The 25447-nt window shown below is 40.0% G+C and overlaps 3 protein-coding genes across 4 annotated transcripts; 2 read left to right on the top strand and 1 right to left on the bottom strand.

Annotated features, from left to right (window-relative positions):
• The first annotated feature begins 322 nt into the window (after positions 1 to 322).
• Positions 323 to 13648, top strand: xirp1 (xin actin binding repeat containing 1). Of its 2 annotated transcripts, XM_026375156.1 has the most exons (8): positions 323 to 480; positions 919 to 1063; positions 1331 to 1385; positions 1482 to 1787; positions 2130 to 2208; positions 5270 to 5421; positions 5601 to 5642; positions 6722 to 13648. In XM_026375156.1, the coding sequence occupies exons 2-8, from the start codon at positions 939 to 941 to the stop codon at positions 13628 to 13630; spliced, it is 7668 nt and encodes a 2555-aa protein (XP_026230941.1). In that variant the 5' UTR covers positions 323 to 480; positions 919 to 938; the 3' UTR covers positions 13631 to 13648. The 2 variants fall into 2 exon arrangements, with proteins under 2 accessions (XP_026230941.1, XP_026230943.1); XM_026375158.2 differs by lacking the exons at positions 323 to 480; positions 919 to 1063; positions 1331 to 1385; ... (2 more) ...; positions 5270 to 5421; positions 5601 to 5642 and adding an exon at positions 5654 to 6600.
• Positions 13649 to 14362: 714 nt separating this feature from the next.
• On the top strand, positions 14363 to 17943 carry LOC113172266 (protein piccolo-like). Its single transcript, XM_026375159.2, has 2 exons — positions 14363 to 14484; positions 14745 to 17943. The coding sequence occupies exons 1-2, from the start codon at positions 14375 to 14377 to the stop codon at positions 17563 to 17565; spliced, it is 2931 nt and encodes a 976-aa protein (XP_026230944.1). The 5' UTR covers positions 14363 to 14374; the 3' UTR covers positions 17566 to 17943.
• A 780-nt stretch (positions 17944 to 18723) lies between these two features.
• Positions 18724 to 23789, bottom strand: LOC113172268 (solute carrier family 22 member 13-like). The gene is made up of 10 exons (XM_026375161.1): positions 23415 to 23789; positions 23237 to 23340; positions 22831 to 22985; positions 22408 to 22576; positions 22200 to 22320; positions 21202 to 21296; positions 19640 to 19854; positions 19429 to 19537; positions 19139 to 19345; positions 18724 to 18818 (listed from the first exon to the last, which is right to left on the bottom strand). Exons 1-10 carry the CDS (start codon positions 23787 to 23789, stop codon positions 18761 to 18763), a joined length of 1608 nt encoding a protein of 535 aa, XP_026230946.1. The 3' UTR covers positions 18724 to 18760.
• Between the last annotated feature and the right edge of the window lie 1658 nt (positions 23790 to 25447).

The following is a 25447-nucleotide window of genomic DNA, read 5'->3' as shown; positions in this document are numbered from 1 at the left end:
GTGGAATAAAAGGTGAATTAATGTGACACCTGCTGCAGGAGTAAAGTGACTATATGGGAAGCACAAATAAAATGCTGCTGCTCTGAGTTTTGGCATGAGATCCTGCAGCACGGTGGCTGTGCCAGGCATTTCAAACCCGACATCTGAGTGGACCAGCTGTCATCGTGCACAGAGGTCTAGCTTGCTGATGCTTTAATGTCTCACGCTGTCATGACCGTCATTAGTACTTAAAAGCAGAAAACACCACATTTCATGTTTACATGTACACATAGAAAAATTATTTTGTGTTTTATTGATGTGTCTGAGAAATTTATCAGGTGATGTCATTGTAGCAAACCATCCCAGCCGGAAGCCTCGAATCACAAGGTGTTAAAGGACTTTGGTCACTAGAAATTGCTGTGTCTTGTGAGAGGTGCCTCTAAACCACAAGTCAGCCAGACAGACAGAGATGCACAGGTGACTTCTTCTCAGTCTCTACAGGTATGGAGTTAAATATTATTTTGCAAACAGATTAGCAAGGGCCTTATTTCAGTGATAATACTGTAACTATGTTACCTTTTGTAGCTTATGCATTTCTTTTCCTGCATGAGTTTAGGAATGTACAATTACGAAATACATTTCTTTGCTCAAAAGGTAGATATTGTAATTTTTTTAAGGTAAGGCAGGTTTTTCCTTAGGAACAACAATCATGTATTTATTCTAAAATAGCTCACAGGGATACAGAGACGTTTGCTGTCTACTGCAGAGGTTCGTAAACATTAACAGAGTCATATGACCATCAGTGTGACAGTCTGCTCCAGCATGTAATAACACACACAAAGTTAAACCTAAACTGTGCACTTGAATTCTAGCGTGTTTAATGAATCACAAAGCATTGAAGTATCATCACACAAAATCGTATTCATTTGCTTATTTTAGCTGCTGTTAGAGAAACTACTATGGAGGCGTTTGGTCTGAGGAGGGCCCAGTCGTTGAAGAGTCTTTCAGGGGTTCAGGAGAGGTCATGGGTCGTGCCAGGTCCCACCCGCTGGGAAAGGAAGTCTGTGTCTCAGCTGGTACAACAGTAAGTTCACCACACTGTGTATTGATGCAAAGTCATAAACAGGTTTCCTTACCTTTACTAGCAGAGTTGAATGTGTTTCAGTTCTGTTCTGTTCTGGTAGCCATGTGATGAATGCAAATTGAGCATTGGTGCCTTACTTGTTCAAGGACACACAGATATTTCATTCATTTATGCTGTGTATACATTCCCAGCTAATCCCTGGCTTAAAACCACAAGAGTCATTGCACAAATACATAAATACATTTGACAATCTATTTGTTCTAACAGTTATCAAAGCTGTGCTGATCTAAGGAGTACTGAAAAAGTGGGGCACAAATCCCAGGTAGTGTATCTTTGTTTTCTTTTTTTCAACATGTCGACAATTAAAGCTCCAGTGCTGTCCAAAGAATACACACAGAAATCAACTGCTGTCTTCCAGGTGTCACAAAGCTGTGTGGACGGTCAATGGAGAAGGCCGGAGAGCAGGGACAGCGTGGCCCTCTGGGAATCGGGAAGAAACCCTTTTCTGTCCAGAAGTCGCTCCATGGACGTTCTCCCCCAGAGGGAGAGTTCAGGTACTAGAGCTCTGTGTGCCCTGTTTGAGTCCAAGGCCACCCTGAAGCAGAACTTCCACAGCAGCCCTCGGCTGAATGTGATGCCTGCTCCAGGCAGTAAAACAGGAAGAGACTGCCCCCTGCAGGAGTGGAGAAGTCACAACACCCCATTGAAGGAAACCACTGTTCAGGTGAGGGAATCTTATCTCATCCAGCTGCTTGCAAGAATTTAGTGACTTTTGTTCTGCTGACAGTCAGACTTACATTTTGACAACTGGCACTAGGATTTACCTTTTTCTGCTCCTGCATGCATCTTGCCCAAATCTGGAGCCACTCTGGCAGCAAATGTTAAAACTATTATGAAAGGAATATGGAAATTAAACTCCAATGTCATGTCTACTGACAGCTAGAGCTAACAGGTGCCTTGCTTACTTTGTTATTACTGTAGGCAGGGGAAACAGCTAGCCTGCTAGAAACACTAAAAATGCTGTATTAAAACCAACTTTATGACTTTAAATGTTGCTGATTCACAGAGAAGCTCCCAGACAGACAGAGGAAAGGCAACGAATGGGTTCCCAGAGCCCTATGACAGGACATCCAGATACTCACACGGTAAACAGCTTGGCTTGATTTCATGCTTGAAGTCACTAATCTAACCCAGTGATCTCCTCAAACATATGAGGTCACTGGGTATTTTGGTGCTTCAGATCACTTTATTGGACTGCTGATAACTCTGTCACTGTCTGCCATAATGTTAGTTTTTAAAAATAATGTCCCAGTTCTGACTGATTATAGTATACAGTGGTGAATATAGTCCCCACACAGCCATTACATGGAGAACATTTATATTGAGTCACAACAGAAGAAACATGACAAGGCCTCTAGTATTAAAAGTGTCACCATGTAAATCCTGAAAGAGTTGGGTAAGCACTAACCCCTGTGTTCTCTGGCTGAGGGAAACAGCTAAATAAAGACAGGGATGTAGTGGTGTAAATGCATAACTATGTGTTCCACACACATGCTCAAGATAGGACTGAGGAGAAGAGAGGCTGTCACTGACCGCCATGACACAGACCTTGGCCTTCTGAGTCATGTATCTTTGTGTCCTTGAATTAATACTTCTCCAGCTTTCTGACGGTTTTGACCCCTGGACGTGTCTACTGTGAGTAAGACACAGACAGCAATATGAGATGTTCTGAAGAGTAATGATAAAAACCATATCATTTCTTAAGTAGACAATCTTAACAAAGGTGGGCATACTCTAGTCTAGCTGCATATGTGTGTCAATACTAACAAAATAACCCTGTAATGAGCCATTATAGTGGACTACGTTACCAAAACTACATCCAAACACCCACTGACACACATACTGTGGGTCCCACCCAGTGCCTGTTATAGTGGGTGACAATGTAGCCATGGGAATGAGAGGTGTGTGTGTGGGGGGGGGGGGTGCCCCAGTCTCTCTAGTGACTAGAGGTGATTGACTCACTAGAGTCAATCCTCCAGCCCACCATCCCAAAATAGCCAAAGTCTCTGATAAAAATCAGTTGTCACCGAGGCCACTAGACTAGAAAGAGTTCAGTCGCAGTGAACACGGACAGAGCAGACAGGCTGTATCACACAGGCGGTAAAACTATTCGACACAGCAGATATACACTGGGAAGTGACGGGAAACAACGCTGGATAGTATTTTAGTGAGTATTAAGAGTGTGAACTTTACGGGCTTTGGAATGGAGAAGTTGAACGTGAGCTGTATGATATCTTCACGTATAAAATATGTTGGATTCAGTGTCAGCTGTGAATTGCATCTGTTAGATAAATAGAATGAACAGCCTTTACTGTTTAAAATTGGATTTCATCAAAAATAATTTGCTCATCAATTATTCAACTGTTCTCAGCTCTAAAATGACCCAAAACTCTAATGAATGACTTTGATAAACAAGAAACAGAGATGAACCAGATGTTTCCTATTTCACCTCTGTTAGTACCTGAGTACTATTAGTACCACTGTATTAGTCATGAGTGATATATAACTAAAGAGGCTCAAAAATTGATATGTTGTGACTATGTTGCTGGCATTTTTATTAAGTGGATATCAGTTTTCAGCTTCCTGTCCTTGGAAATGTCTGGAATGAGAGGTCAGAGGGCAGGATTACTCAGTCATTTATTCTCTTACCGTCTATTATCACAAATGTGATCACAAACTCAGAAGTAAGAAGATGCATACAGGTTATAAAAGGAAAAATTTAATGTGGCTTTTACTGTCAGGTAGCAGTGTACAGTATGTTTGGGGGCTCTGATGCACTACCGTGAGAGCTCTCTTTTGGTTTGCTGGTTTTCATTACAGTCTGTGAATGCGGCTACACTCTGCAACAGCTGATAGTGGGGAAGGTGGTGGTGGTGAAGAAGAAATACCAACTGCATTTCAGTATCATTTGTTCAGCTGCCAGTAGCCCAAAACACCCTCACATTACTGGGCCACTAATAGCTCCTCTTCATTCCTGGAGATTTACTTCCGAAAATTCCTTTGAAGGTGTAGGCATCTGTGAGAAGGTATAAGTTCAGCAAAAGTCAGCGAAGCTTAAAGCCTCTGAGTCACTTTGATTTACTATCATCTGGATTTAGCAAAGCGGTATTCTTTCTATTATTCCCAGTCTACTTACTATCAAAGCAATCACCAGTAATGTTGATAGTAATGTGTGTGACTGTATGGTGGTATTAAGAAGTGATTATGTTGACCCACTAGTTTACTCGATGAGGACTTCAGCAGGACACGCATGGCACTCTGCTGCCTCATTCTGTCTGCTCACCCATCTATGAAAATGCTTTAAGTCCAGACTCGTGAGAGGCGCCAGCTCGTTGGTCCATCCTTTTGTCCTGTGAGGGCTTAGTGTGTGAAAAGGGGAGGTGTGTTCAAATTTGAACATTAGTTACAGCTGGATGACCTCTGCAGCACGCTGGGCTGTTGACCCCTAACTATATTGTTCACATCGTTTCATTTTGTGATTTGAACATATCGTGTTTTTCATGGCGTCAGGCAGTCACATTCCTCCGGTCAGGTGTTGATGGGAGAGAACTAACACAAACAATCTCTGTCACTCCAGCTGAGCTTGCAGTTGCTTTTTTTTCTTCTTCTTAGGCATCATGGTCAGGCCGTGGCATGTAGTCTGGCTGAGGGTCCTAGGCAGCAGGCAAGGGTGTGTGGCCCTATTTGTCTTGTCACCTACAGGGATCAAAGCTGTCGTAAACTATCCTGTTTGTTAAAGTGTTTCTCTTGAGCACTGCACATCACACGTAATTTAAAAAAGTCTACCAAGAAGAGGCTGGCAGCCCAAATCATTGTTCAGCTTCCACATACTGCACTGTTGGCCTTGCTGTGAATGAAAGCACAAGTGAATAGGGAGCTACTACAGTGATAAGAAAGATTCCAACATCAATATAAATACACACACTGAGTGCTAAGATTAAAGTTGTTGCTGGCACTAGACATGCTTATTTTGGGATACAACAGTGTCGGTGTCCTACTTTTACAAGTGTGTGTCGACGAATCTATGCTAGCAGAAGCAATACAATACATATTGCCTATATAAGCACATTTCTTTTGCATTTTATTTGTGCATTTGTTGTATTGCTATAATATATTGTTCCATTTAGTTTGTCTTTTCTATTGCAGATGATAAAATTAGTCCATCACTGACTAAAGGGGGCACCCCATCAAGAAGAGCTAGAGACAGGATATCTAATTCCTCCTCAGTGAGAGACAGATCAGCTCTCTATCTGTCAGGTGCAGACGCTATCGACTCCACGGGAGGCTCAACACAACCAGTGAGTTCCTGAAATGCCTATCATTCCTCACCACACATTGAAGTCAAAGACTTCAATAGGGAATGACCACTGCGCCCTGTCACAATAGGAGCTGCTCAGTGAGCTCAATGAGAATCCACTGCATTCTATATTTTAAATGTTGATCTCAATTTTAATTTGTATTCCTGTTTTTTCAACAGCAATTCACTGGTACAGCAGGAACAAGAGCTAAAGTGAATAAGGTACTGTCTTTTACTGTAAAGGTTTCACATAATAATGTGGTTGCTGTTGTTTCTGTTTTAGTTCACCATTTTACTTTGCATGACCAAAGACACGGTTAATGTTCCAGAAGCAACATGACTGACATGATACACCATTTACTTTAAGATAAAATAAAAACAAACAGACAACCTTGCTCCTTCATGTACAATATTTTTTTCCCATGGCTACCAAGTAGCTGCTGAAAATATTTGAGCATTTCGCAGCAGAGTTTGTGGAGAGCAAATCAGAGTACAATGACTTTGGACTTACATTTTTACAGCAGGTCACTAGACTTAATTAATGCTACTATTGCAATGTCTGCACAGTCTATGAACAAGCAACTGCTTGGTAAAATATTAAACGCTGATATTACATTACTGTCATATTCACAGCTTGTTTCTGATGTCCCTGAGTAGCCAAAAAGTTAATGCAGGTTTTAGTTGATGACTAAATTACTGAAAGTCAACTCTACTGCCACATTTCATTATCGGTCTTTTAAAACAAAAGCTATACTATTAATCTGCTGAACAGTTAAAAATGGAAAACTGTGGATTATGTGATTTATATTTCTAGATGCTTCTGCAAGGTAGAATTAGGCAGAGGGTAGAATTCCGCATATGAAAGTAATAAGGGTTTCAGTTATTCTGTAGATTTTGGGGTGTCTGTGTTTGTCTGTCGGGTGGTAGATGTGGTTTAAATGACTAACAAAACTGCCTATATTCAAAGGAAGAATAAAAAAACTTGGAACTTGGAGCTTCCTTGCCACTAATTAATATGTCGGTGACCGCCTGTATTTTTCACACTGAAAGTAATTTATTACACTCACAGTACAGAGCGGTTGTCTGTGTGATGTCTGTCTACTAACAACTATGAAGTATTTTATTAACGCTGGTGTGAGGATGGTTTGCAGTGAAAAACGTCAATCGAGCATAGTGAAAGGTAAAGTATGGCTTCACTTACTAAATGCATGAGCATCTAATATTTGCATATACCTTTATAAATACTGTTTCTTTAGTACTGAATCCTGACATTATTACTCCCATCTGTTTTTTATTTCAAGATGGCTGACGCAGCCAAGAAAGTCACAGTTTCTCATGATGAAGATGACCTGCCTCTTCCCCCACCTCCTCCCGTACCACCCAGACCCCTTGACTATGAAGGGCCTTCAGCATTAAGTAGCCTCCCTGTGCCTCCACCTAAAGAAACCTTCTCCACATTTTACCACCAACGCAATAAGAGTGAGCTGAAGAGGCTCTTCAAACATATCCATCCAGACCTTCGGGCAAGTCTTGATGATGCTGTGGATGATGAAATAGTTAGGTTAGTGCAGCCAGAACATACTCAGGCAGCAGACAACTCTCAGGGTGAAGTGCAGTCAATGAGATGGATCTTTGAGAACTGGACCCTGGACAATATTGGGGATCCTCATGAAACTAAGAAGCTGCTGGATGATGAGGAGTTAAAAGGGGGGGATGTCAGAGGCACCTCCTCAGTGTTTGAACACATTGATAGCCCCCAACATATGTCTGCTAATAGACAGACTTCTGTCAAAGGAGATGTAAGAACATCAACTTGGCTGTTTGAGACCCAGCCATTAGATTCTTTAAATAAATCAATGACAGAAGAAGGTGAACTGGTGGAGGCAGTGCTGAAAGAACCCATTCAGCCAGGGGATGTGAGTGGGGCTCGACTGCTTTTTGAATCTAGACCATTGAGTGACTTGGGACGCTGCAACTCTATAGAAGACCATAGCCTCCTGAAGCTGAGATCTGAGCTCCAGGAACAGAAAGCAGATGTCCAGAAGACTCTGAAACTCTTCCAGGCAGATCCTTGCTGTGCCATTAGAGACAACAGTGGCAATATGCATGAGATTAAATCCATCTGCAGGGAGGAGATAAACAGTAGCAATGTCAGCACTGCCCGTTGGCTTTTTGAAACCCAGCCTTTGGATCTGATTAATAAGGGAACTGATAAAGTGAAAATCATTCGGGGTATATCGTTGGAAGAAGGGCACAGAGAAGGAGTTGATCGAAAGAGGTGGATGTTTGAAACTCAGCCATTTGACACAATACAAGAGGTCGCCAGTGTAGGGACCTTTGAAGGAATGGTTGACGATTGCAAAGGAGAGGCTGATGTTGTCAACAAAAGGAAACTGTTTGAAACGCAGCCTTTGGCAACGCTGAAAGGAGACGCAACAGAAAGCTCTTTGGCAAAAGAAGAAATAATTGGTGGTGATGTCAAGACTTCTCTGTGGATGTTTGAAACGCAACCAATGGACACTCTTAGTGACAGCTATGAAGTTGGACACCTGAAGAAAATTAACCTCACAGCTGATGAGCAGGGAGGAGAACAAAGCAAAAAACAGTGGTTTCAAAAGAACACCTCAATCAAACAACAAGAGGTTGAAAAGGGTGATGTTAAGGGATTCAAACATCTTTTTGAAACAATTCCTTTGAGCAAAATTGCACATTCTGATGAGGAGGTTATTGAAAAGGAAAAGGCTATTGCAGCTGGAAGCTTCAAGGATAACCAAGCAATGTTTGAGACAACTCCTCTATATGCAATAAAGGACAGCTCTGGAAACCTCCATAAAGTCACAACAGTCAGCCGAGAAGAATTGATCAAAGGGAAGGTTCAGAATTATAAGTGGATGTTTGAGACCAAGCCTTTAGATCAGCTTACAGAGGGAAAAGGAAACGTTGAGGTCATCAAAGGTATTACCAGACAGGAAGATACAGTGGGTGATGTAATGATGACAAAGTGGCTTTTCGAAACCCAGACAATAGATGGGATCCATTCCAAGTTCAACCAGACAGAGCAAAGCGCTTCTGCAGCGAAGGAGCCTCATAAAGGTGATGTCAAGGGTTGTAAATGGTTATTTGAGACACAACCGATGGACATTTTGTATGACAAATCAGAGAAAGTGAAAGATAAAGAAGCCATTGACAACACTAATGTCAAATCCATTACTTGGCTTTTTGAATCACAGCCTCTAGACAGCATCAAAGATGGCGAGGAGTACAATTTGAAGCTGTACAGCACCATACATGATTCTGTCAAGTCAGAGGTTGGCGTTCAAACAGTCAAACATCTTTTTGAAACAGAAACCTTAGATAGAATAAGAAGGGAATCAATCACAGAACAAGATGTAAAATGTGTCAGCCAGGTCAACTTTCAGTCAGGAGATGTCTCAAGAGTCAAGGAACTTTTTGAATCCCAGTCGCTTGATGAAATTGGAGGCGAAATGTTAAAATCCGCTGGACAGAACCAGGATGAACACATTGAAAAAGGGTCAGTGCATAAATTCACTTGGATGTTTGAGAACTGTCCTATGAACTTGATCAATAAGGACGACAATGAAGCAAACAAGCAAAGTATCAGTAACGGTGAAAGTGGTGATGTCCAGAACAAAAAGTTTGTTTTTGAAACCTCATCACTGAACAAAATCCAAAATGAACCCCTTGAGCAAAAGCTGGTGCCTGTAGAACAACCAGTGAGCAATGTTGACGTAAAGTCAAGCACCATGATGTTTGAGTCGCTGCCACTTTATGCCATCAGAGACAAAGACGGGCAGTTTCATGAAGTGACAACAGTGAAAAAAGAGGAGGTAATGAGTGGTGATGTCAGGGGTGCAAGATGGATGTTTGAGACAAAGCCCCTTGATTCCATCAAGGCTGAGAACGAAGTTTATGTGATCAGAGCAGTCACCCAAGAAGACGTCAAGAAAGGAGATGTCAAATCAGCCAGATGGAAGTTTGAGACACAACCTTTGGACTCCTTTGCCAGCCAGGATGAGCCCTCTGTCAGGGTCACTGAAGACTTTGGAAACAGAAATGTGCAGCTCAATAAACAGATATTTGAATCAGAGCGGGCATCCAACAAGTTTGTCCGAATGGTTAGCGTCACTGATGTCCAGCGGGGGGATGTCAGGACTTCCACCTGGCTTTTTGAGAATCAAGCTATTGGCAGTTTGACAGGGGACCCTCAGGAGCAAGGCCCAATAAAAACAGTCCATAGGGAAGACAGCCAGAAAGGAGATGTGAAACGCTGCACTTGGCTGTTTGAATCTCAGCCACTGGACAAGATCAAGGAACCTGAGGGAACCTCAAAGAAAAGTGTTGAGGACGAGATACCAAAGGCTGATGTGAAGTGCACTACCTGGCTCTTTGAGACCACTCCACTGGACAAAATCACGGCAAACAATGTTGCTGACACCCTGTCATATTTACACGAGATGTCTTTTGTTCATTCAAGTGGCATCATAATAGAGGCAAATGAGAGTAAAAATGTTAACATGGCAAAATATCTCCTCGAAAGCAATGAAACTGTGCAAATCCAGAAAGAGGAGGTTGTTGAGGGTAATATCAGGAACATCATGTTACAACTATTACTAAAACCATCCCTGAAACCCCAGGTTACTCTTCTTAGTGAGGTTGAGAAGGGTAATGTGAACACAACAGTAGTAGAACTTCCAGTTTACTCATCAACCACAACTATAAACCTTGAAAGGGATCAAAGAATCCAAAACATAGCACAGATGATCAATGAATTGCTTGTGCAGGATAAGCACATGAAAAAAGGAATCATAATGCAAGAAACTGCAGGTGGACAAGCAGAGATGTCAGTTTACTCAATCATCTGCAATAATGAAACCAAAGCAGAGAGTCACATTATAGAGAGGGGAGATGTTAAGTCCACCATTGGAAACCTGTTAGCTACTGCCAGCAGTCAGAGGACAGCAGCGTCGTGTAGAGTGGATCATAATGAAAAAGGAAATGTAAACTTGTATAAGAGTTGCATTGAGAAGGGAGATCTGCACTACCTGAAGAGTCTTCACACCGAGGTGTCAGGAGATGAAGTTGATCACAGCATGGCCAAGGAAGAGATTGAAATAGTTCAGGGGGATGTGAAGGAAGCAAAGAGAAATCTGTGCCAGCAGAAAGACTATGTAGAGCGAACAATTTCAGATGTTCTCCCAGGGGATGTAAAGAACACCAAAAAGGTGTTCTCATCAGAGTGCTCTTTGACTGTTGATAGCTGTATTCCCAAAGAAGAGATAATCCCTGGGGATGTCTTATCAGCCAAGCAACAACTTGCAGTAAAGCAACCTATGGTTGTAGAAAAAGAGGAAATTGTGGCTGGGGACATCAAGGCAACAATGGAGTCATTAGAACGTGCAAAGCAACAAAGCATGTGTGTGGAGCGAGACATCATTACACCTGGAACAATCTATGACATGGATTTGTCAGCCCAAGGTCCTGAAATAGAAGAAAGCCAGGCACAAAAGGAGGTTATAATATCTGGAGACGTGAAAGCAGCTAAGAAGTCACTTGAGATGGCTAAGCAGCAAAGCTTGAACATGGAGCGTGAAGCGGTTGTTCCTGGAAAAATATACAACTTGAATGTCTCAACACAAGAGGAAAGTTCCTCAAGAGTGACACAATCAGCATGTTCCTCTTCCTCCAGATGCCAGCAAACCAGGAATTATCCAAAGGTCAGTGATGAAGTGAAAGATCAGGAAAGCCATGTTTCCTTTGAGGATTGTCAACAGAGTTCAGTCATAGTCAGCAATTGTGCACCAGAGTCACTGCCACCTTTTGTAGGTTATGAGTGTAATGGTCAGACAACTGATGATGAGACAGAAGAAGTTATCAAAGGAGATGTGAAGGCAGCTATTAGGTCTCTGCAGAGTGCAGCAACAAAGCAGACGCTTCTAGATAAAGAAGATATAGTGAGGGGAAATGTTCAATTGGCTCTTCAATCTCTTGAGAAGTCTAGTGTAAATGTATCTAAAGGAGACTATAAAGCTGCAATGATATACAGAAACTCGGGTAGGGCTTGTTCAGGGAGGAGCAAGACTGTTCACAATCAGTGTGTTGTGGTGTCTATGCCTCCATCTGACACAAAATTGTCTCCTTCAATTTCAGTAACCTGTGAAGGACATCCAGCCCTAACAACACAGAGCCCCACACCCAACCCTGTAGTAAATGGAAACTCTCAATCATCCAGCCCCGAAACTCCACCTCCTCTCCCCCAAAAGAGTGGGAAACCACAGGATCAGAAGCCAGCTTTACCCCCAAAGCCACAATGGGTGAAATCTGTAGTTGTAGAAGATCCAAATATTACACTTACTCCTTCGCCTGAAGCTGCTTTCCACACCAAAGATAATGGAAAATGTACAATAGTTCCTCCAAAACAATGCAAGCAAATTCTTCTGCCCTCTGGTCAGCAAAGCACGATTCAGGGCAAAAACAGTAAAGAAACTTTACATGACACATACCACCAAAACGTTGTTGATGGAGCAGCACAAGACCCAGAGAATAGAAGTAAATTTCTACCAATGGCTTCAAAGGGTGAGGAAAGCAAAAAGGTACTCCTTACAGGGAGCAAATCAGACAAGAAAACAGAAATGGACAAAAATGTAATACAGAAAATAAATGCAGCTGAAGAACTACAAATTTGCATGAAGACACATTCAGGAAGTGCAAAACATGAAATGAACATGTGCCTGTTGGCTGCTCAACAGAATTTCGAAAGAAAAGAAAGTGAGACGTTGGACAATAGAGTCCCTTTGTTGTCCGAGAAGGTAAAAGTAATGAATGACGTAGTTAGTGACCATAAACAAATTGATAAAGCCACCGCACAACAGTATGAATCAAACCCTGCACTTCATGAACACAGCACGACTGGAGTGCAAATGTCAAAGACCAACAGTCGGACGGATGGATGTTCAATAAAACTCAATGAAAAACAACAAACTTTTGAGGAGAAAGTTGTTCTTAGAGAGAAGAAAGTAAAGGAGACAGAAGATGAGCGACGACAGAGGCTTTCTGTTCACAAGGAGGAGATCATGAAAGGAAATGTGGAGGCAGCCATGGAAATCTTTGACAATCTGAGAAAACGGGAGGAACTTAAAGGAATCCTGTGTCAGGTGCAAGAGATAGAGGAAGAAACCAACAGTGTAGATGTCAGCTCCCTGAAGACATTATACGAGAACGTCCCCGCTTGGATGGTTACAACGGGTAGGACTGCTAAGCACAGTATAACGGATGAAAAGAAAGTCGAGGCAGAGGCACACGATGACGATCTAGAAAGCATCTCTTCAGTGGAGACTGCATATGAAGATTTGGAAAAGGCAAGTAAAGAAATAATAAATCTAAAAGAACAGACTTTAGCTCGACTTCTTGACATTGAAGAGACAATCAAAAAGGCTTTGTACTCGGTCTCCAATCTAAAATCAGAGGCGGACATTGCGGGATTGTCGGGACTGTTTGACGAATCTTTGAAATCTGAGCAAAGCCTTCAACCTGCCAACAACATCAGGAAAATAAGCATTGTGTCAAGCAAGACCAAATCAAGTCAAATCAAAGACGCAGCCAGTGTGAATTTGCAAACAGTTTCTGCTTCAAGTCCGTCTAAACAAGAAGCTCCTAGGCAGGGTAACAATAAGCCACTCATCAGACAATCTTCCTCCCAGTCCTCCCCATCATTCATCTCCATTCACTCTGCTGCTAGAAAGCCTGCCGAACAGCCAAAGTCACCCATGTCAACATTTAAACCAAAAGCAGAAGGTTGTTCTCAAAGTTCTCATGGACAGGGGTCTGCTTCTGAGTCTTCAAAAAGTGGTCATAGCCCTGCTAAACGCAAAATCAGCGTGCTCGAGGTCAAAACTGTTCCAGAACAACCCGTGGGAATAATTGGTACAAAGACGGTAAGCGAAACATACGAAGAGAGCGATGGCTTTGGAAACGTGTTTGTTTCCTCCGTGAAATCAACATTTGTCACCAAACAATCTGACAGTAAATCATCTGCTCATTTCGAAGTTATTGGGAGTCCAGCCAGATATGAAGTCATGACATCCCCATTAATGCGAAGATCTGGTCACCCTTTTGAGGAGAACGTGCTTAGCGACAACAAGGAGGAAGGGACAGTTTTTGTAACATTTAGTCAACCAAAGGAAAAGCACTAAAGAAGACATGGGTGCATTTCCCAGTCCTTTACTTTTAGATATTCAGTTATTCCATTTGTGTAATTATAAGATAGTGTTTTAATGAAAAGATTTTGTTGGTCATAAAACAGATATTAAATCAGAAAAAAATTTGACTTGTAACTAATTTTATACTGTAACCACATGACAAAGTGTTAAGCTCGTTTATTAAAGTTAAACGTGTAGTTAAAACAATATGTTCTGTTGTGTAAATTGTCAAATACATGAAAGAACGAATGAATGAAATTAAAAGATGTGATGTAAAAAATGATTTTTATTCTTTATACTGGTGCCTCGTTTCTAATTTCTCAACTTTTAAAAGAAATTTAATTAAATATTGTAAATGATCATGGAGCAACTACAGCAGGTGAATCACAGTCAACAGAAGTTTTCAAAATGCTCACCTCCCAATACATATTCACTAATTTACCAATAACAAAACGAATATAGCAATTGAAATAAAGGGAGTTTGATCAAAAAGTCACAGATACCACTGTCTGTCTGCTAAAGCTTGGTACAAAAGACTTCTGCTGTCATCTCGTATATCTACTACTACTCATGTGAAATTGTATTCATATTCAAATTGTTCTAATACAGATAAAGTGTACAGTCTATAAACAGCTGGAGGAAAAAAATCACGACAGAAATGTTTAAATAAACATAAAATCATAGTTACATAAACCTAAATTGTTTTTATTATCATAGTTCCAGTCACTTGCCAAGGAAATGTGTTCTGCCTGTTTGACACCTGTCTATCCAATGGAACAAATGGTGGCCAATAAACTTATCCTGCACAAGAACTGTTTCTGCTGTAGACACTGTAAGAAGAAGCTGAGGTGAGAGATTTTTCACAATATCATGAAATGGCTCAAATCCAATCAAATCGAATCCAAAAGCTGTTGGTGTATTTGTTTTTTCAAACAATTACATTGACATTCATGAGTTTAAAAAAATTCAAATGATTTGTATAATAAAATGCACTAAAATCAATCACAGCTAATAAAGTATGAAAAACAAATTAAATGACAACTTAAAAATCAATGATCAATTGATTAATTCAGTTTATTATCACAAAAGACTTGTTGTTTTATTTCAGCATTCACAACTATTCTTCTCTCTATGGGGAGTTCTACTGCATCTCTCACTACCAACAGCTTTTTAAACAAAAAGGAAATTATGATGAGGGATTTGGACACAAGCAACATAAAGACCGCTGGCTTCAGAGGAATAGAGGGATAGATGAGCCAGACGCTTTGTCCAATCACAAAACAACAAAGGCCAACTTAAACACTTCTGATGGCTCCAGAGAATATTCTGCTGGTGTGTTGGTTAAAAAGTCACCTGTTAGTGAGCAGGGATATAACAGTGGTGCTGATGTTAAGGGCAAACTGAAGATTAGTTGGCCACCAGGGAAGAAGAATACAGGGGTTACACCATCACAGATGGCAAGTGCACATCCTGTAAAAAATAAGATACCTGACAATGGCAAAGCAGCTCCTATGAGTATGTCAGAGCACCAGAAAAATGACAGGAACCATGTAAAGATCAATCAAAGAGAAGAGGCAAAAGATGAAGGGGTCAAGGAACGATCTAAGACAACAGGTTTCAGCTCAACTGAGTCCATCTCAAAGGAGTCAAAACCCTGGAGTAACCCAACCACAGCTGGACGTGTCCAGGACAGGATCTCTGCGACTGTGCTCAGATTTTCTTCGTCCTCTGTAGAGAAGAGTTTGAATGTCACAAACCAAAAGACAGGGCAGAAAAATGTGCCCCACATCTCAAAACCAAACTTTAACAAGCAGGATTTGCATTCGAACAAAGCTAGGAAGTCTGTACGATTTTCTCTGAGTGTTGATGTGGCCCAGTCTGACCGGTCCTCTCAACTGACCTCAGAAACCAAAAAGGAAGAGTTCTCAGATCAATGTGAACAGACACAAGTGAATAAATCCAACAATATAGAACAGGAACTAAGTAACTTCAATCATTTGCCATCTGAGTTGAGCAAAGAACAGAGCAGAAGTGACGTAAACCTTGAAAATAAAGGCCACGAAGAACAAACCACTACGTCAATCCAAGAGCCTGATGTTAAAGAGGAGAGCAATCAGGAGAGTACACAAGCTGATCGCAAGGACAGTGTTACAATCCTGAATGGAGCCTTAGAGAAGGCTGATGAGACACCAGATACTCAAAGTCTCACTGAAACAACCCAAGAAGTTATGACACATCAAGAGCCATCTGATCAGGTGGATGTTGTATTAGAAAGCTCAGACAGCACACGTGATGCAGAAAAACCAAAAACTCAAATGACCAAAGAGGAAGGCAGTCCTGGAAGCGCTAAAAATCAGATTGAAAAGACTGACTCCACCATTGGTAAAGAAAGTAATGGTAGTCAAAAGAAGCCTGTTGTGAGAACAAATTCAAAAGGCAAACTGGGATCCTGGTCTAAAGGAAAGAGTCCTTTGTCAAAGTTCTTCACATCAGGAGGGACTGAAAGAACAGCTGAACCAAAAGATGCCAAGAAACCAGATGTGAAATCGAGTGGACTTTTAGGAAGACTGTTTCAGTCGTCCTCAGAGAAGGCTGCTGACACCACAAAATCAGCTGCACAGGATGCGAGAAATGACAAAACACATGTTGATGACAAAAAGGCAGAGGAGATAAAAGAAGCCGCTACAAAAGAAGAACAAAAAGAAGACAACGTGCCTCAAGTACCACGTGTGGAACAAGAAGCTGAGGAACATACAAAGGAAAAGTCACATCCTGCTGACTCCAACACCCTGGATACTAACACGGATACACGCAAGTCCACAGAATCACCCAGCCCACCCCAGACTAGTGAAGCAGGTGATGATGTGACAGGCCTCAATCCATACGATGATCAGAAATTACAATCCCAGAGCAGAGAGACTACAAGTCTGTGTGTCACTGATGCTGTAGTATCTGACTTTAAAGATCTTCCTTCCACTGGCCAGTCAGAGAACGAACTTTCTGCTGTGTCAATCGACCAGCTACCAACTGAGAAAGGTAGCGAGGACGTTTCGAGTGATCCATTTACTGATAACATTTTTGGTGACAGTGTCGATTCAGCTCTTACTGATCCACTGGTCATTCAGGAAATGGAAACTGACAAATGTACTCAAAAGCCAAACGAACTGCTTGATACATCAGATAAAGAGCGAAGAAACCATAGCAATGAAGAGCTTTTTGATTTCAACAGTGAAACTCCTCAAGCTTCCTCTGAACCTTTCGGTCCATCAGACTCTCAGGAGCTTTTTGGGAACATACCCACTGACACATTTTCATCTTCTGCGAGTGAAGTGTCTTTGTCCGCAGACACTTCTGCTGAAGGTTTTAACCTGCTCAACTCTCAGCCGCTGACAACAGAGGGTGAAACGATGCTCAGCATGACAGATCAGCTGATTGTCCCTGAGTCTGCATCTCAGATGAAAGATGGAAGCGAGATGTCAGATCCTTTCGGTATGAACATCCAGACAGGAGGGCAAAACGCCGACTTTGATATATTCAGCTCACATGATGCTCTGTTGACTCAGCCTCCTCTCGTCGATGCATCTGATCAAGGAGGAGCTTCTGCAACCCAGCCACCTCCATTCAACGATGACATCTTCGGAGCTAGTTACACCTCAAACACTGCAGATGTGTTTCCAGTGCTACCAAACAGTTCTTCTAACTCGCTCAGCGATTTATTTGGTTCGGGTGCATCTTCTGCTGCTGCACCCACAGCTCAGATTGATATTTTTGCTGATATTTTTTCATCTGAACCGCAGCTGCTACCAGGGTCTCAGCAAAATAACAGTGAACAAATGGACAGTCTTTCAGTGTCTGGCATCAGCAAGACGGAGCAAGCAGCAGAAAATACTGTCACAAACAGCAGCTGGATGGACGATCTGCTCGGGTGATGTGAATAATAAGCAGAGATGGAATCAATAAAGAACAGAAATCATATTAACATTTTTAAAGAAACTCCACATTTGATATTGTCTTCAACACAATCTGCAACATTCTTTAAATGTAATTTGTTCAGTAAACATGTCTTCATATCAGAACTGCAAAATCAACATGACACAAACATGGAGAGAAACTGTGTATTGCTGTGTAACTATACATCTTAAATTGATTTTTTGATTTGATAGATAATGAATAATAATAATAACTAGGTGTAATTTGATTGAAATGTCTATTTGCATTCTACAGCTTAAAACTGTAAATATGATGACATGAAAATACTTTTTTTAATGTACTGATGACTAAATGACCTATAGTAAAATTTCAACTATAATGACCACCTCTGTTTGTGTGTTTTATTTATTCTTCGTTGCAGAATGCCTTTATATGATAGTAGTAGAGAGGCAGACAGGAAGTGTGGGAGAGGAGAGCAGGGCATGACATGCAGCAAAGATCCCCAGCCAGAATCAAACCTGGGAAGCTACGTTTAAATGGCATGGACTGTAACCATCTGGCTACCAAGGCGCTGCATTAATTTCAAACTCAGTAGGTTAAAGTAGAAAGTTTTCCTGTGTTCGTCTAAAATCTATGTTTAAAGCAGATGTTTTGTGACTAACTAGTTTGGAAGTTGGTCCTGGTCCAACAGACTGCACACAACAGGAACTTTATTAGTTGAAAATATATTTTTAGTATTTTCAAATCGTATCTTTTAACATGCCTGGAGGGAAACGCATAATGTATTTGACAATTTCACAACTGATAACTAGCACAGTTATGTCTGATGACCATTAGGGAGCAGTAAATTAAAATGCATCATCACTAAGAGCTGCGGAGTTATTTAATATTAATTTCAGCTAAAACACTGCACTGCACTGCATGTGAGAGAAATGAATACATACCAGCTAAGTTTGTTGCACAAAAAAGTGGATTAATAGACAGTTAGACATATAGTTACAATTTCATATTTTTAATTTAGTGGATAAAAAACATGTACAGTCACATCTGGGTAATTAACAAATCATGGAGAAATAAAGGAAACAGTAGAAAATCTTTTTATGTACAAACCAACAAATGCTTTTGGTCAGCTTATATGTTATTGAGTTTTAACTTATGCAATGTTTGAAGGAATTGATTCCATTTTTAAAAAGTCTACAGCTTGGTTGTTTTCAGATCTGGACGGCTTGGTGTGTGTGTGGAGGTTCCATTTCTAAAAAGACAAAAGAGAGAGGCTTGATCAGGAATAAAGTGATTTAATGTCTCTATTTGAACTCCACTCTCAGATTTTCAGTCTTCTATAAATAAAAATAATAATAATTTAATAGATATTTAGTTAGTTTTTGATCATTTTAATTATTAACTAATATAACAAAAGTTGTGGTAAATACTTTTGAAACAGAGATTATGAGATTTATCTGACTCATTCTGCTTGCACTCACATTTATTTTTGGTGCACCTCTATTAAGGATGTCAGCTTCTCTAATTACACATGCAGTTTACATAATGATGGAACATATTTGCCACAGTTACCTTTTATTCACGGCCTCTTCAGTTGAATCTGGCAGCTCTGTTCTCCTGGTCTCAGGAAGAAGGAAGCTAAGAGCTCCACCGACTATTGTAATGCTGCCAAAGATGGTGATGGGTATAACCCAGTGGTACATGGCCAGGATGTTTAGCAGTGGAGCCACTAATGCACCTGATCTTCCTAATAAGGCTCCTAAAGCTGTTGCTGTTTGTCTGGAAGAGCAATGTCAATATTATAACAATAACAGTTTCACATTTAATTAATCCTTTTTTGCAATAAGCATGTGGACACCTACCTAACAGATGTTGGAAACAACTCCTGGATAAACACATTACATACAGATGAAGCAGAAGTCAGGAAAAAACGTGCTACGACAGCTAAGGATGTAGCACTCATGCCGTAACCTGAAAAAAAAGAAAGATAGAAAAACTACATTTCACAACCACGCAAAAACAAGGAGGAAAACATAATAATTCCATTTTGACAAACTGTACCATGGCCTTTACCTCCAGGAACAGCAAGAATAAGCATGCTAAAGAGTCCTCCAGACAGAAGTGTTGTTGTGAGTAATATTTTTCTTCCCAAAACCTCCAACAACCATATGCAAAGTACATGTGCTGGTATTTCAATAGCACCAAACAAGAGCTGTGTCAGGAAGATGTTCAAACCTATGTTTTCTATGTTGAAGTACAGGCCGAACATGGAAAGGTTCAGAGAAAACCTATGTTTGAAGACAAAAAGACAGAGGAAGGATACTGACATTATATAACACGCATAAACATACAAGCATCTGTTGTTCTAGATAGGTTTATGGAATTGCTCCTGATTTTTCTCAAGCATCAAATCACCAGATATTGCACCTCCAGTAAATGTCTGATCTGTGTCTGGAAACTGGAGCATGCAGAGGAAACTCAGGATGGAAATGGCCAAACAACAAACAAATTCACACATTCATATTCACAGGGCCGAGTACTGCAGGCAGCAGAAGACACTATGAAACGTTTAAAATATGTTCAAATGTCGTTGCAAATGGTCTGATTGCGGATGAAATGTAAATCAATTAATTTGCACGCATTTCTAAAATTCTGCTTTCACTTTGTCCTTAGAGGTTACTGAGTGGAAAATAATGAAGGAACATATGAATTTGAGAGGTTTTAGAATCAGCCTGCAACATAACAAAATTGAAAAACATGAAGGGGGTCTGAATGCATTATAAGTACAGAGGCTTCACAACAATGTGTAAAACACTGGTAATGCTCCAGAACAGAAAGGCCAGATTAATCTAAACATCAACAGTTCATGATCCAAAGGAACGAGATTATGATCTGCCAAACATGGTGAACGCAGTGTTGTGATATGAGCATATTTGGCAGTCAATGGAACCGTATGAAGACCTGACTGCTGATAAAGGTCTCAAGATAAATTCTGAAGTGTACACAGTATAGAGCTATACTCTCTGCTCTACTCCTACGACCCAAAACATACAGCAAAAGCTACCTGAGAGTTTCTCAAACCAAAGTAATGGAATACTCTTCACCGTGGCCAGGTGAGTCACCTGATCTCAACCCAGTAGAGCAGCTTTTCACTTGCTGATGACAAAAGTGAAGGCAAAAAGACCCACAAACAAGCAGCAGATACAGAAGTAGCTGCAGTAAAGCCTGGCAAAGTATCTTGAGGAAAGAAGTTCAATATTTGGTCTTCAGGCAGTCACTGACAGCAAAGTATTAAAGACAATCCTTTTTTTTTTTTGTAATTCATTTTTTATATCTTGACTTTTTTATTTCAAATTTAATGTGTTAGTGTATAGTTATTATTTATAGACATAACTGTACATCCAAAGCTTCAAAAAATGTTATTTACAAAGATTACAGTAAATGGGAAAGGTCGTGGTTAGCACTGTGGCCTAACAGCTAGAAGAACCTGGGCTTGAAATCCACCAGTCGTCCGGGGGGCCTTTGTTTGTTTGTCATGTTCTCCCCATGTGGGTTCTCTCTGTGTTGTGTTTTCAACATTGGATAATGAAAATGTGGCTTACTGCAGCTTTAATAAGTAAAAAGATATTACTCACCATGCCAGTGTCATGATCAAGAAATATTTGATCAGTACTGATGATCTGAGAATAACTTTGATTCCTCCTTTGTTTTTAACATCTTTCACGACAATCTGTAACAAATATGTATTAGTGAGATATTGAGAAGTTGTTTTGAACAATACTCTTTTTGATAATAAGTCATATTTGTAGTTTACTGAGATTGTAAATCAGTGTAGGTCATTTATAATCCTGGGTAAAAATATTGTTTGTTAAACCTTATTTCAGAATTCTAGCTACATACCTGTGATAATCAGTTTAACTGGAAGAAAGTTAACTAACTACTACGGCTGCCAGAATAACTCACAGAAAAGTAGCACAGGCTCAGTGCTAATATTTTTAAATGCTTTCACAAATGTATATATGTGTTTAATTTAGCATAATTAACCACAGAGCATGTCAATTACTTGATACATCTTTTTAAATCACTTGACAGCCTTAGTAACTACACATCTTTCAAAAGATTTATAGGGCAGGCTCTCAGTGGTCTGATGCTCCAGTCCAGATACAGTATCTGAAAAAACACTTCTCTTCTGTCAGATTTCTTTTAGGAGTGTACCATTTGTGTACAAAGCAAACATAAAAGTTTCTATTTCAAAATCACACAGACAATTGCTGTCAGGATGAAACAAACTGTGAAATCCTTTCACTTAGCATGTCATTGATTTTATTTTACTTAATGTATTGTTTAGTATCAACCCCGTCTTTTAGTGCAGTTGTTAAAATTAACCAATATCACTGACGTGTGGAGAATAATGAGGATGTCAACAACAACTAGCATTAATGAGAAACATGTAACGTTGTATGTTCTTATTATCTCTGAAAACTAACACTGGCTTGTTGCACTAACATTTTGGTTTTCTGTGGTTTTATTATAGTAACATAACAGAGCAGTATGAACAGTATAGAACACAGGCTAGCATAGACCAACCCAGCACAATGGATATATATATATATAAAAAGTGAAAAGTCAGAACCTTTTCCAGCAGAGAGTCTGGAACGGTGCATTTATTAACGGCTGCCACCTTGACAATCAGCTGTTTAGCCTCTTCTGTTCTTCCTCTGCTTAACAACCATCTGGCTGACTCTGGAATAAACCTAATGGAAACAAGGAATGTGACAGCTCATAGAATCGATAATTCACCAATAAAATAACAAAGGCAAATAGAAAGACTTAATACATACCACATGTAAAAAACAATAACTACAAATGGAGCTGCTGTAATTAGTTGGGCTAGCCTCCAGTTTCGAACTGCATATATCACCCCAGCCACGATGCACTGCCCAATTGCAGCACAGAGCTGAGTTAAACATGCTCCCCATGATCTTTTGGATGGCCCAATCCATTCAGTGCCTGCAATCAGAACATTTGATTATGTGTAACGTTTCTGTTTTTCTCCAGTTTTGGTTCATTTTTCAGCAAACAAAAAATTGTCATAAAGAAAAATAGGAAACTCATTTTCTGCAGTTTGGACTCAATGACTTTAACTGTCCACACCTGATGTTTTTGATAAAATCGATGGTGCATGTGGACTATTGCAAAGAAAATACCATCTTTAACAGTACATACTGTAAATGGTGCAGAACAACTGAGCTTGTAGTACATACATAGTATAATAGAGTTGACCAGATAAGCTCCAGATCCAAAACCCACCATGAACTGGGAAGCTAAATATAAGTAGACGTTGGGACAGAACGCTGTTGTTACAATAAAAATCGGCGATATAACTGCTGGAATTTGAATTGCTCGTTTGCGACCGAATCTGCAACAGAAAGAGACATGTTCAATTACACAGTGTAAGAAAAGTGGTAAAACAAAGAGAAAGACACAAACAGCTTCATTTATTAAACACATGGGGAACTGCATGATAGATTTATTTTCTCACAGTGTGTTCTTTGTTCTTATATAGAGAAGGTTTATAGTTTATTGTTGATTAGACGATCTCTAGAACGAAAACACAAACACACACAAACTTATGAGAAGAACAGAGTTTGGTAAAACATGCAGACTTACGATTCAGCAAAAGGTCCCAGTAAGAGAGAACCAACAAGCGCACCGGCCACAAACACTGCTTGTATCATCTCCACCCATGATGCCTTGTCACAGACTAGATCAAACTGTTTAAACAAATAAAGAACATGTAGAATAAAGGACGAATTTCATGAAGGCAATTTGTCCACTTGCCACTTACATCAGTCACTATGGTGGCTGTGTACATGGTGTTGTAGTACTCCCATCCATTCTGGCACAATGTGGTCTCATTGAGTCCGTACTCCCTGATGTCACTGATGTTCCAGTCCACTGGGACAAACATTCGACACTTGCTGAAGGTCCCATCCTCCTCCCGGGGCAGAGTTAGGTTCAGCTGCTCATCCGTGGTCAGGTTAGGATCAGTCCTGAGGATCCAGTCTGTGTTGCAGCGTCGCTCTGGATCCGACTGGATAAAAAGAAAACTGGCCATAATAAAAGACTGAAAGAAATTTGGGAAACAAAGTGCAAAAAGAATAAGTTGCTGAAATAAACCAAATTCTCCAATGCTCCTAAGGATCTCTCCAAAATCAGCCATGTTAATGATGGTTATCTTGCTTTGTGTATTATGGCACTGAAAAACAACTGCACCACAGATTTACACAATGTTCATTACTGTTTAACCCAAACAAATTATAGTTTAGTGACCAGATGACTGTTCTGTTCAACCTTCATCTGAAGTGCACTAAAACTTTATTACACTCTCAAGGCTGGTGAAGAATGATTTGCTTATCGCATTTGATTTTATCCTCTGAATGAATGTTATCTGGTAATCTTTGACTTCTTGCAAGCTAAATTATGAGATGTACTTAGATGTAATAATTTATTTAATTCCATATTTGGCCAGCAGAACTCTCCATTCCTAGAGTGCAGATTTACTTGTGGGTCCTAGAATTTCCAAATGTAGAATGGAAACCTTTAGCTATCAAGCCCCTCTCCTGTGAAACAAGCTCCCAGTATAGGTTCAGGAGGCAGACACCCTTTCTACATTCAAGACTACACTGAAACTTTTAAAATATTGTGGATTTCTGCACTAATTTGACATAAAACATGATCTGATCTTCATCTAACTCAAGAGTATTAACAAATATGATGTGCCTAAAATAATAAAATAAAAATAACTTTCATGTTTTTATGGAGAACAACCATAAAAACCTCAACTCAACTGCTATTGGAAAAAGAATGTGAACCCAGCAATAACTTCAGCCAGGTGTGTCTTGTACCTGTGGATCAGAACTGCACATGGTTCCAGAGAAAGTTTAGCCCATTCCTCCTGCAGAATTGCTTTAGCTCTGTCATATTCTTTGGACATCTCATGTGTGTAGCTCTCTTAAAGTTGTTCCATAGCATCCCTATCTGGTTGAGGTCTGGGCTCTGCCTTGACCCCTCCAAAAGGTAGATTTATTTCTGAAACCATTCTGTTGTGTGTTTTGGATCATTATCTTGTAGCATCAGTCAGCTTCTAACTGGCGTACAGACATTCGCACATTATCCTGAAGATAATGTAAATCATCTTATTATAATAGTGAAAATAAATGTTTAACCATCTGACTGAAGCAAGTAATGAAATGTGTGGTCAGCGCACACTCAGGCCTAAAAGTACACTTTGTTAATGGTTGATGTGTTAAAGACACAAACACAACAAAAACTGAGCTTTGACACATCTTGTTTTAAACAAACATCTTCACTCGTTGAATTTCATCATGTGACTTTATTCAGCTACTAAAAATCCTTTTGCATGTGTCGACATTTTTCAACAATTTATATCATTTGTCAAGGAATCGCTTTCATTTTATCACAAATACGCCATTTCAAATTATGCATGTGTAGATGTACACATTGTATGATTAAGCACATTAAAAATATATGTGATGTTCTGTGCGAAAGAAAAGCAAAAAAAAAAAAAAGAGAAACAAGTTCTTGCCAATTATCTAATTGAATTACCGCTAATCATTCGATGTCATCACAAAGAGGCAGAATTATAGTTTGACATGATAAAGGGGATATAATTTTAGAAATTTAAACCTTAGTCTTTTGATAATCACCAAAAATCACACACTTACAGACAAAGAGAGAAAAGTGTAACCCGTGCCTGTTAAAATACAATTTTATCCATTAGCCTTTGGACAGGTTTTTCTTATTATATCTTAACTGCATATCATCACATCAAAGAACAGAGTGTGATTACAAGCCCAA

This window comes from Anabas testudineus, chromosome 17 (genome assembly GCF_900324465.2).
Source record: "Anabas testudineus chromosome 17, fAnaTes1.2, whole genome shotgun sequence".
NCBI classification, from domain to species: domain Eukaryota; kingdom Metazoa; phylum Chordata; class Actinopteri; order Anabantiformes; family Anabantidae; genus Anabas; species Anabas testudineus.
The sequence above is the reverse complement of the archived record's forward strand: the minus strand, read 5'-3'. Positions and strand labels throughout refer to the sequence as shown.

Excerpts from the sequence above, each read along its gene's own strand:
- LOC113172268 (XM_026375161.1), bottom strand. The coding sequence starts at position 23,789 with ATGGCTGATTTTGGAGAGATCCTTAGGAGCATTGGAGAATTTGGTTTA. Across the intron at positions 22,986-23,236 it reads CTGGGACCTTTTGCTGAATC|ATTCGGTCGCAAACGAGCAA; the intron begins GTAAGTCTGCAT and ends TTTCTGTTGCAG. Across the intron at positions 22,321-22,407 it reads GTTATTGTTTTTTACATGTG|GTTTATTCCAGAGTCAGCCA; the intron begins GTATGTATTAAG and ends TGTTTCCATTAG.
- xirp1 (XM_026375156.1), top strand. The coding sequence starts at position 939 with ATGGAGGCGTTTGGTCTGAGGAGGGCCCAGTCGTTGAAGAGTCTTTCA. Across the intron at positions 2,209-5,269 it reads GACATCCAGATACTCACACG|ATGATAAAATTAGTCCATCA; the intron begins GTAAACAGCTTG and ends TTTCTATTGCAG. Across the intron at positions 5,422-5,600 it reads CGGGAGGCTCAACACAACCA|CAATTCACTGGTACAGCAGG; the intron begins GTGAGTTCCTGA and ends TTTTTTCAACAG.
- LOC113172266 (XM_026375159.2), top strand. The coding sequence starts at position 14,375 with ATGTGTTCTGCCTGTTTGACACCTGTCTATCCAATGGAACAAATGGTG. Across the intron at positions 14,485-14,744 it reads CACTGTAAGAAGAAGCTGAG|CATTCACAACTATTCTTCTC; the intron begins GTGAGAGATTTT and ends GTTTTATTTCAG.